At 38.4% G+C, this 12,073-nt stretch overlaps 1 protein-coding gene across 1 annotated transcript in view; it reads right to left on the minus strand.

The window, feature by feature from the left end:
• Nucleotides 1–889: 889 nt before the first annotated feature.
• znf804a (zinc finger protein 804A) overlaps nt 890–12,073 on the minus strand; it is a 52,755-nt gene continuing 41,571 nt past the window's right edge. The window contains exons 2-4 of the mRNA XM_053626097.1: nt 8,731–8,874; nt 3,882–4,012; nt 890–3,682 (exon numbers count right to left, since the gene is read on the minus strand). Coding sequence (XP_053482072.1) covers nt 1,288–3,682; nt 3,882–4,012; nt 8,731–8,874 — 2,670 coding nt within the window. The 3' untranslated portion in view covers nt 890–1,287. The remainder of the gene's footprint in view (nt 3,683–3,881; nt 4,013–8,730; nt 8,875–12,073) is intronic.

Here is a 12,073-nt window from a genome sequence, read left to right on the forward strand (position 1 = left end):
TTTAATGTGGCTATAATTTGAAACTTATTTTAGGTTCAGAATCTGATTTCCTACAACACTTTCCTACATTTTTAACAGTCTTCATGAAGAAACTTGTGTTTTAACGCGTTGTGCTTTTTCTATTATAATGCCGTAGAACTGCAGTTGAGGTCAGTGTTGGTTAAATAAAGATGTTATGCATCATGTCTGTTGTATGAGCAACTGATTTTTTAAATGCATGTCTGCATACATTCTTGCTATCCTGTGCTATGTGGGACTTTACATTTCAGATAAATATGTTTAAAACACTGGGTAAAGAATATTTTATGTCCTATAATACACATATCTCTGAGCTAATTCTGAGCTAACAGATGTATGAAAACACAAGTTGTAAAGGAAAACTCCACCCTGAAATAAAATGTTAATTAAACAGATTTAAACTGAAATATTACTGGTGTGTTTGTTTGGTGATTCTGGGGCTGATTTGTTGGTTAGTGCTGTATTTCTCCTGATTCCTGTGAGAAGATCTCAACCACTCAGATACTGCTGTTCGGTCCTAAAAAGAAAATTTCTTTTCTCACTTTTTATTTTCCAGCAACATTCAACATCATACTATGAGAAATCCAGCATAGAAGTAATGGAGATGTTGCTGTAAATGCTGGAGAGAGAGACTCAGCTTGGCTAGTTAGCGATCTACGAGCTGACGAGAGCAGTGGCACTGATGGAGGTATTACCACGATGCTGCCATGATTTCTTGGCGATATAGTAAGGGCTAAATTTCACTGTACCACTATCAGCAGGTAGTGACTGACAGCTGGAATGGCATTGTGGGTAATTTAGGAAAATAAACCCCTCAGAATTTCACTGTAAAATAAATCTTGGATGCCACTGAAGATAACAGGTTCATTATAATGATTAATGTGCAAGTCATTCGTGGTGGAGTTTTCCTTTAGCGTCTGTGTACAGCTGAGAGATCCTTCACCTCTGACATATGTACTAATAAAGAAACTAAGATTTAAGATTTAAATGATCTGTAAAGTGATGCTGCTTGTCTTGCAGTGCCATGGCTCATTAGTAAGAAAGAATTGTCATTCACCTGACCGATTGCTAAATTATTTTAGTAAAAAGTGCTAACATCTGTAATGTCCTATCCATCTAGACACAAACACATCTGGTAAAAAAAAATGGCATAGACACTAGTTTGTTCCCCCAGTGGTATATTTATGTATATTACTGTTCTGTACGTAATTTCAGAATGTATTTTGTAAGATTTTACCACTATAGCTATTTTACCAAGTTGTAGTAATTTCAGAAGAGAGGCTGAAGGGGGAAGACGGTAGTGTGAGGGGGTAGTAAGGGTGGAAAAGGAGCAGGGTGGTGCAGGAGTGGCTGAAAGACTTGAGGACGGGGTAAAGTGTGGAATGTCACGGCCGTTGTGTGGATAGTGGGTGGAGCCACCATCGGAACTTGAGATGAGGTTATGAAGGGTGTGATTTCAGGGGCAAGGGGAAGCCGGGTAACAGGTACTACCTGGGTAAAGAGGGAAGGCTGAGCAGGCAGGAAGGTGGAGTGATGCCGAAGGACGGTGATGGAACTGGATGGAATGGCAGATGGTAAGTGAACAGGGTGAAGGAGAGGAGAGGAGATGGGAAGCGTAGATCTGAATTTAGCTGAAAACACCTTCTGGTGCAAAACCTGTTTGTGGGTGTGGCTGTGAAGAAGGCCATGCCTCTCCACACCATTGAGTTGAGACGTAAAGCACAGCATTGGGTTGAATGGACTCCGGATTGCGCAGTTCTGCCTTTCCTCGTCCACAAGTTGAAAGCCTGGCAATGGTGGTGTGTGCTGGCAGGATTTATCATGGCTGACTTTCTCTTTTTCTTTGACTCGAGATGTGATGGCACACTTCTTACACTCATTTTCAGATTCTTTCTCTATTGCCGAGTCACCATTCTGGACGGTAGGAAGCTGATTTGTGTCTTTATGCTGCAGAGCTCGCTCAGGTAGAGCCTGAGAATTTATCTCTGAGGTGGAAATGGGGTTTTTATCTATGGATGCTTCAGCTGCTGCATTATCTCCTTCTTCAGGATCACATGTGCCTGGATCTAAATTGAGGATATTCCATGTTGATTCCATGTCCACCATTCCATCCGATCCATTTAAAACACAAACAGGATGTTCATCAGTGAGATGTGTGGTAGGACTTTGGTCCAACTTTTGTCTTTTTTGTCCATGATTTTGACACAAAACATCTTCTTCGTCTAGCTCCTCAATCACACCACACTGTGTATGATCTGACCAATCATTATCCTCTTTGCTCTGGGAGTCACTTTGTCGTTTCTTTGGTATAGTTGGGCTGCTGTGATCTGAGGCTGATGTTTCACAATCAGAAGGAATCACATTGAGACGGTGTGAGTCATTTTGTGTGATTATTGTCTGCCCTAAAGAAGGGATGTCTACCATTCCCCCGCTGCTATCAAGTACCTTTTCAGCTTCAACAGAGCCTCCTGCTGAGGAAACAACGCTGTTATTCTCCGCCTGATTCTGAGCTGATTGCTTTGACTTCTCTAATGGCTGCTCTTGCTGTGCAGCACAACCTCTAAACTGGCTTTCAAATCCTTCTCGTTTGTAGAGTTCAGTCCGTTTTTTCATGTTTGCACTCTGCTCCAAGTCGCTGTGATCCGCCTCCTCCCACCTACTTCTTCTCTTGTGCCTCTTTTTATGCTGACTCCTGTAATGGCGTCGATTTCTGCCTTGCAATTTGTCCTCCGCTCTCTTACCACTCTGAGCCCAATTTTTCAAATGCTTGCGTTTGCTCTGTGCATCGCTGGAATACAGGTGATACTTTCGGATATTTCTCTCCACTCTACATGTGGCCTCCTCTGTGGCTATCTCACAGGAAGAAGAGGACATTTTTGGGCTTTTTTCAGAAAGGAAAGACAATTCTGGGTCATTTTTGTTCTGAAAGTCCTCAGGAGACTTCCTGAACTGGGAACCTCTGAAGTCAAAATGGAGAGGGTTGCAACTAAATGAGATGGAGGGCTCTGCTTTTGTGAAGCACACCATTTCTGATGGCCATTGGAAGATGGTTTTACCATCTCGACCCATGACGGAGATGAAAGGTTGGCTTGGTCTTTTGAGACAAGCGTTGTCTTTTTCTTGGCTTTGAAATGAATCGACATCACATGATGTTGGTTGAGGAGCATCACTTATGGTGCTCTCTTCCTGACCACTATCTTCTTTATTTTCAGCTATATTGCTCTCCTCCGAGTCCAGACTGAGATCTGAGCTTCCAGGAACAGTTGGAAAGTGGCTAATTGGAGACACTGATCTGTCCTCTGAGTAAACGAGGAAAGCACACAGATCTGAGGCAGGCATTGCATCATTCAGGGAACTTTTGGTGGAACTCTTTTGATGTGTTATCATCTCTGTATCATATTTAATCAGCTTCTTCTCATCAGTACTCTCACAAAAGACTGCAGCTGAAGACTCCAGCTTCAGCGAGGCTCTCTTTGGAAAGGAAAAGGAGAACGCGATCTTGCGACGCAGAGTTTGTTTCTTCGCTTTTCCTCGATATGGCCAGGGGATTTGAGATTCCGTCTCCTGTTCTGCAATGTTCTCCTCCTTATCCATGAAGCATGATTTATTGAAGCTTTCCACTGCCACCGTAGTGGATTTAAACATCGGGCCACTTCCTGGAGCACTACTACACAGAAAGAAAAATAACAGTAAAACAAATATACAGTATACTGCAGAGAGATACCGAGCACAGGAAGGACTGTTCATGCTTGTATTGCTATTAAATCTAAATTGACAATTTGGTTCAGTGTGTTAGATAGAGAACTGAACAAATAGGTTAAATATTATTTTATGCATTAAATTTAGTTAGGCCCATGTCCCACCATTGAACCTCTCTCCTTTGTTCGGCCAATTTGTGTAGCCGCCGAAGTGCTCGTTCCTGCTTCTGCTCATCCTTCCTTAATTTGGAGGCCACATTGCGGGCAAATTCCCTCTGTTTTAGTTCCTTCAGCCTCTGCACACACACACGCACACACACGCACACACACAGGTACACACATATTTCTCCATCTGTAAGGCTATAACAATAATAATAATAACAACAACAATAATAATAACAATAACAACAACTACAAAAACTACAACAACAACAACAATAACAACATTGGAAACACGTCTGCTTTAGAATCTCAGCGCATCAACCATACTGGAGCGCTGAAAAAAAAATCTTCTCAAGACTACAGAGGGTAATAAAACTGTACGCCAACGCTGTGCTTCATCAAATCCATTTCTCATGTAAATGAAAAGTTATGGATGAGCTGCATACAAATATCATCCTGTTTATTTTAGACATGAGCCAGAGATATTCATTAGAATTTGCTTGCTATATGAAACACACTTGTTCCTCCAACTGAATGTGGGTGAGATGGGTTGGGGTTAAGAACAGTCTTAGAACAAAGAACACTTCAGGGGTTGATGAAGGATTGTTAGATAGTTACAGGGAACCCTTTCAGATAAGCACATCAAACATTTCAGAGTTCCTAGACAACTGAAGAAGATTCTAGATGTAGATAAGACACGGTTTAGGGGTTACTTTCAGTCAGGGCTGTCATTTATGTTGTTTGGGGTTAATGTTCATAGTTTATTTGTAGTGTAAACTGATGCTCAATGCTAATATAGTCATTGTTATGCTTTTTTTTCTCTCTATAATCTCTTTTGGGTGTTCTGTGTTATATGTGGCTGAGATGTCAATCATAATAACCTACACTACCACATTGTCTTCAAAAATTAACTTCAAGAGAAAGAATAAAGAGAGAGAATAAAGAGAAAGAATAAAGAGAGAGAATAAAGAGAAAAAATAAAGAGAGAGAATAAAGAGAGAGAATAAAGAGAAAAAATAAAGAGAGAGAATAAAGAGAGAGAATAAAGAGAAAGAATAAAGAGAGAGAATAAAGAGAAAGAATAAAGAGAGAGAATAAAGAGAAAGAATAAAGAGAGAGAATAAAGAGAGAGAATAAAGAGAAAGAATAAAGAGAGAGAATAAAGAGAAAGAATAAAGAGAGAGAATAAAGAGAAAGAATAAAGAGAGAGAATAAAGAGAGAGAATAAAGAGAAAGAATAAAGAGAGAGAATAAAGAGAAAGAATAAAGAGAGAGAATAAAGAGAAAAAATAAAGAGAGAGAATAAAGAGAGAGAATAAAGAGAAAAAATAAAGAGAGAGAATAAAGAGAGAGAATAAAGAGAAAGAATAAAGAGAGAGAATAAAGAGAAAGAATAAAGAGAGAGAATAAAGAGAAAGAATAAAGAGAGAGAATAGAGGGATGGTGAGGGAATGATTGTTTATAGCTGCTATAACGTAAGTGACAACAGGAACTAAGTTGTTCTGTGTAACTATTAATGGTTAAAAGTACAACATGATGTTCTTTAAGAAATAAAATAATGAAACCATTGGCCAATTGCTGTGATAAAAGAGGGATAAAAGAGGGGATGTGCTGTTCAAAGAAATAATCAACTTCTGGGTGGTAACAGACATTAAGTAACTAGGCAGGAGACATGTCTCACACAGAGAGAGGGGAAGGAAAAGAATAAGTCAGTGTACTTATGGTGAAAAACTCTGCCTCATAAGGCGTGATATGAAACTCGGTTGAAATCTAAAGTGGCAGTGAGACTGAAGATGATGAAATGAAGTTGAGAAGGTAGTGGGAGGTGTTTTTATTTTCTTTAGGATGTCTATGGTTACAATCAGTGTGGCCTCAGATTTGTTATTACTGAGCCTCAGGAAGTTTTCAGCCACTGAGGACATTATATGAGTCAGTCAGAGTAGGAGGAGGACTGTGTGTTTGTGTGTGTGTGTGTGTGTGTGTGTGTGAGCCCATGTGTGTAAGGACTCAGTGTGTATGTAAATGTGTGTCATCAGCATAGCAATGAAACAGCAGGCCATGTGTTTGATCATATTGCCAAGGGCAGGCATGTATTTAATGAATAACAATAAGCCGAGTACTGAGCCTTGGGGAACGCCGTGAGAGAGACAAGAGAAAGTCTAACCTAAACCTCTCAATTCAACAAAGCATTGTTTGCAGGTGAGATAAGATCATAACCAGCACTCGGTACAGGAATATGTCATGACAAATCTTTTTTTTTACTCATTTTTGTATCAGCAACAAGTGCCAAAGTACATGTATTCATCCTCCGTCTGAACAACATGGCATCAGTGTTTAGACACAGCACAGCAGAGTGTGTTCTGGGCTCAGGGTTAGTGTACTGTAGCAGTTAGTGCTTTTTGTTAGAGGAATAATAGACCGCCAAGCATATAGTAGCTTATATTTTGTTCTTTTCTTTGCTGCTCTCCATGTTCTCTTTCCAAGCACTATGCTAGCTTTTCATCCTGCACAGCACTACTCCAATAGCTAGATGTTTTGTCAGTTTGTTGTTTTTTGGGGGGTAAGTCTAGCTGTCAGTCAGGAGCATGAGCAATACCTCCTATCTGCTTCGGTTGAAGCTACTACTTTCTGTGTGCAGAACAGTTTTTTTTCTTTCCTATAGCTATGAGACTGTAAACACTATCCTAACCACAGTCTGTTCAGCCTTATATCCATCCATCATGAATATAACTCTATTGTACATTTATTCTTCTACATGTATTTACAGATTTCTGTCTGTGCAGTTTTACTGACCAGGCCGTTTCTAAGAATGATTGATTAAAAAAATACTGTAAATGTATTACACAGCACTGCATGTTCATGTAAATGTTCATTTTAATAATAATGAACATGTCTTTGTGTTTCCTGTGAGCTTTATATCGGTTACATCCCTAATACGTAGTAAATTCTCCACTGATCCATTGGTAAGAACTATTTTTTATAGATGAGCTAATCAGCTTGCATGGATGACAGATAATCATGTCCACAGTACACATACAGCTATCCAAACTCAGACGTCATCCAAAACATTAGCAAAAGACTTTTTTATTGGAAAAAGGGTAAGGTACAGTACTCTGTAAGGGACTCTTATCTCTCACTGGTTAAATTCTGCCTTTACTTTTCATTATATATACATAGAATCCTCAGAAATACTATTTAAACTAACTGTCATAAATACGGCACATGACCGTTTGAAGAGCCAGGTTTCTGAAACCCTGAAATTCTCTAAAGACTAAACACCATCTAGTTATTGATCTGAAAAGCTCTCCTTCGGTTATGTGTTAATATTTAATGCTTCTGCTTTAGAAACAGATCACACACCCACCAATGCTTACACTATCTCACATTATAATCATTCACACACACACACACACACACACACACACACACACACACATGTGCAGTTTGGGCAGTAAGACAGCCCAGTGTGAGTGAGTGAGCTTGGTTTTAATGGTGTGGAGTTTTAAGATAGTAACAGTTCTGGATAAAAATAGCGTGTGATGTTCAGTATTCAGTTCAGGCTGAGTCACTCTATTGTGTGGTTCAGTGCCGCTGTAACCTTTTCTATTTGAGAAAGCGACAGTGATTGTACTCGCTGTGGCAAGGGCACTGGGGTAAAGGGGGGAGTGAACATCAGGTCAGATATAATTTAGTGATGTTAAAGGGTATGTTCACAGCCAGTGTATATAGATCTCACCGTTATCCACTTTACTGCTTTCCTCTCTCTCTCTCTCTCTCTCTCTCTCTGTTTTCCTCCTGCCTCGCAGAAATAGCAAACATGCTGTTGTTCATTGTATTTATCCCATATATATACGTATATAGTGAGGAGGAAACTATAATATAAGACAAAAAATGGAGAATATTGATAAAAATTGAGAAAATAAATACATCAACCTTAGAACGTGTTTGAATGAAAATTTTCAATAAAACCATGATCTGTTCTTATTTTCTCACAAAAATGTGAGAAGGTGAATCGAAATTTTAAAACATAAACCTGAGGATGTAAAACTAAGAGTCATGGAACTGTAGAGGCGAGGCAGATGCGAGTCCAGATTTAGTTTATTATTACTGAAAGCATACCAAACACAAATACAGAGAAGCTGAGTGCTGCACAAGACGTGACTTAAATACTAATGCTAATTAATATAAACGTGAATGTCATGATCATGTGATGTGCAGTGGTGTCATGTATACCAGAAAAGGAACTCTGAACTGCAGTTCCCAGCAGCCACTGCACCTCACTGCATCACAGTCACATGACCACCTGCACATGAATCACGTCATGTTAACGAGCACCTGTGTGTATATAGCCACCGAGTGCAGCGCACGCCTTGTCTTACGTTTGTCTTCCTTTGCTGTGATGTTGCTGTGTTTATCCTAACTGCACCACTAAGATAAGAGAACGTGAAACAATACTGATAATGTAAAACAAAAACTGAAGAATGTAAAAAGGAAATTTAACATAAAATAAACAATTGATGATACACAATAGAAATCTGAGGACATTAAATAATAATAATAAAAAAACTCCAAACAGAATATGGAGCATGAAGTTGATAATATAAAAGGAGAACTTGAATAAAATATTCTGCAAATTTATCCCATGAACTCTTGAAAATGTATATTTTTCACATTTGGAGGAGATTTATAAAGCATAAATAATAATAAAATTCAGCGGAATGCAGATCTGAGAGGAGGAATGTCAGCGGAGCGGAGTGTGTAGGAGGACTGAGGAGATGGTTTAGTGTGTGTAGGTGTGTTAAAGATCAGGGAGAATCTTACAGAATGAGGAATTCAGTGTGTGTTGTGTTACCTGTTTGTGTGCATGGTCATAAGAGTTAATGTGATTGTCAAACTCCTGATGTTTGTAGTATTGTTTATCACACAGCTGGCAGTAGAAATTAGCCTTCAGGTCCTCCAGAGCTTTAGCCAAAGATTTCTCCTTTTCCGCATAATCCTGAAACACACACACACACACACACACACACACACACACACACACACACACACACACACAGAGTCCATAAGGCTGCATAACACCTGTAAAAGCCCTATGATACACCTGGCATAAATCTTTGCAAACATTCCAGTAGTTATCAGTGTCATAAAGACCGTGTACATCGTTATCAGGTGAAGGGATATATTTGTTAAAAATGGTTCTGTAAAGACGTTTGTTATTATGTTAAAGATTGTTATGTTATAACATCATGACAACTGACTTTGTAGCTTAATAATGTCAGAGAAAATTTAAAAAAGGTTCAACTTTATAACTTATAAATAAGCAAATTATGTATAAACAGCAATAAGAAATTAACATTTTTTATTTTTTCTTTAGTAAAAAAATAACACCTAGGTGACGGAACAGGAAATTGTTCAACCAGGACTTAATGTGATATGACGGGTATCAATATGAGGTAACACACAGGCCAGATTCCTTTAGTCATTCATAACAATGGGTAAGCGTGAGGAATGTAGCTGTGACGTGCAGTAAAAGGTTGTTGAGCTTCACACAGTGGGACGTGTCTACAAGAAAATAGCACAAGCGTTGAAAATGTTACAGCTGACTCGGACGCTATATTAAACAGTCTTTATAACTGCTCATGCGTTCAGGAAAAATCATCTTTATAAAGTTTGTCAGTTCTCATGAAGGGATTATGTAGTCATCCATAAGATTAACACAAATAAATGTAAAATTCTGCCACATCATATTTATCTGTGAAGCAGGAACTTCCTGTTCTGCTCTCTTTGTCTTATATCAAGTATATCAGTCTTGTTCAGTTTTACTAACTTATTTATGATTGTGTTTTTCTCTTGTTTCTTGTTTCCCGGATGCTGTTTTTAGTTTTTTTTCCGCAGTATTGATCGTGTTTTTGACCTTCATCATGGATTTGTGTTCATGTCTGACTGAATAAAGAATGTGCATTTACATCAAAATGGTTCTCACTCCCTGTCGATGCAGAACCATGGATGCCGTTTCTTCTCAGGCTGCAAGCTGTGCTCTGTCCTCATGTATACAGATATTTTTACCTCCTCCAATTAAAAAAAAAGCCACAAATAGCATTTTCGAAAATATTTCCTCCATGAAAATGAAAAAAACCGATTTGTTGAGATCATGTGACCATGCCGGCCCAGCAGGTGTTCGATAGACTGTCATGAAGACTATGTTTAATTCAAACACCCCAAGAATAATGTTAAGAGCTGTGTATCGATTGTTAAAGGTGGCGAATGAGGAAAAACACCAACAGGCCGAAAGGTCTAAAATGAAACCAAGCAAAGACGAGCGTGTTCTTCCGGGTCCGATCTTAATCTGGTCTGATCTTAATCCGGGTTCTCAGTGCAGTTTGCAGTGCCGGAGTGGTGGAGTCAGGGAGCAGTACAGCGCTGATCAGATTCTGTCTCCTCCACACACATGAGGGTTTAATAATAACACAAAGAGAAATTAAACTAACAACATGTTATCAAATTAGAAAAATTACAGAGCACAAAGTACCGACCGCGATAAACCGAGAACATTCATCACACGCTAACTCTGCTCAGTACCTGCTGCTTCGTGTCTTGTGTTTATACTTTACCATCTTTGCTTCTAATTTTTATGTCCATTATGATCTTGTTTACAATCTCTACAGTGACCATGTCTGGAGTAGGCTGTCACTACTGATTATCTGGATCAGTGATTAGGTTTGATTAATAATCGAGTAGTCTATAATATTGCACCTTAGACTCTACTTGTAAAGACCATGTTTAACACGAGTTTTTCCCAGATAAATGCTACATATAAGTGCGATATAAACAGACTTCATTTTATCCTAAAATTCTGACTTTTTAATGAAAAATAAATTCACGATAATTCCTTTTCATAATTTTTAGACAAAATGATTTCTTTTTAAAATGCATGGCTTTCCTGAACAAAAATGAATCTCGGTTTAAAATAATTTTATTAAATCTTTATTAAATAATTTGACTGATTTGTTATAGCTAAGTTAAAATCGTTCCTTAATGAAAACAAAATATAGGCCGTAATGTTGCAATGTCATAAAAGCATTTGTGTACTACTACCACTAATAATAATAATAATAACTTGTTACTGTCTGAGGTGGTTAGAGCATTCAAAATCATTATTCAAGTGAAAGTACCACTATGAAAAAAAAAGTCAAGTAAATAAAAGATCTCATCCAAATATCTACTTGAGCAAGTGGAGAGTTTAGCGTGTCTAGTTAAAAATCGACTATAGTAGATGTTACTCGTTACACCGGAAGCATTAATACATACTGAATGTGACGTTCCACCCCAGCGGATGTCTCGGAGCAGATGAATCGTCTCGGCAGCTCCACAGCGTGTACCATGTGATTTGTGTTGTTTGGTTTTGATAACCAGTACACACACTTCTTATTTCTTTTTGATCTACAGGTATAATTAATGTTGGATGAATGTTTGTGTTGAGATCTTTGAGAATAATGTTGCAGCAAACCTAATAGAGCCTCAGCTATTCCTGTTTGGGTTTTTATATGCTTTATTAAATATTGATTTACAGTAAATCTTGGATGAGAATTTTTTTTATTGCAGGCAGATTTTTATTCGGTTATGATTTTGTTTTAAGTCGTCCTTTACGGCTCAGAATTTTCCTGGAGGTAAGAAACGATGGTGAGTAAAGCGGCAAAAAGCGGCAATTGATCAGCATTTACGTAATCTTAAATCTTAAACCCACAGATTCACACAGCGCCGCTTCACAGCGGGTCGAGTCTTGTGTTCTGAGTCTCAGGATCAGATCTGGATCAGGTCAATGTGCTCAAAATATACGTTACAAGGCAGAATTAAATCCATACATTATGTTTTAATACATTATGTCATAATGCACATGATCAAGGAGTGACAAGTTAGTAATAAACACTGTGTGTGTGTGTGTGTGTGTGTGTGTGTGTTATAGTACTATACTGAGTGACAGGGTGGTGCGATGGAGTGGAGTTACTGTTAAAACCCAAAGTTGATTATTTTCCTCTAACAGCACGTCTCCAAGTGCTTTATTCCTCTTACACCACAGCAATGTTTTAATGAACACATTTTTATCTGTTTGTAGTTACATTTAATGTTGTGGAATGTCCGAGCAACAAGTTCTCACTTACGTTACAGCAGCTATATATAAACAGTCTTTCCCACAC

The sequence above is a fragment of the Ictalurus furcatus genome, chromosome 6 (assembly GCF_023375685.1).
Source record: "Ictalurus furcatus strain D&B chromosome 6, Billie_1.0, whole genome shotgun sequence".
NCBI classification, from domain to species: Eukaryota; Metazoa; Chordata; class Actinopteri; order Siluriformes; family Ictaluridae; genus Ictalurus; species Ictalurus furcatus.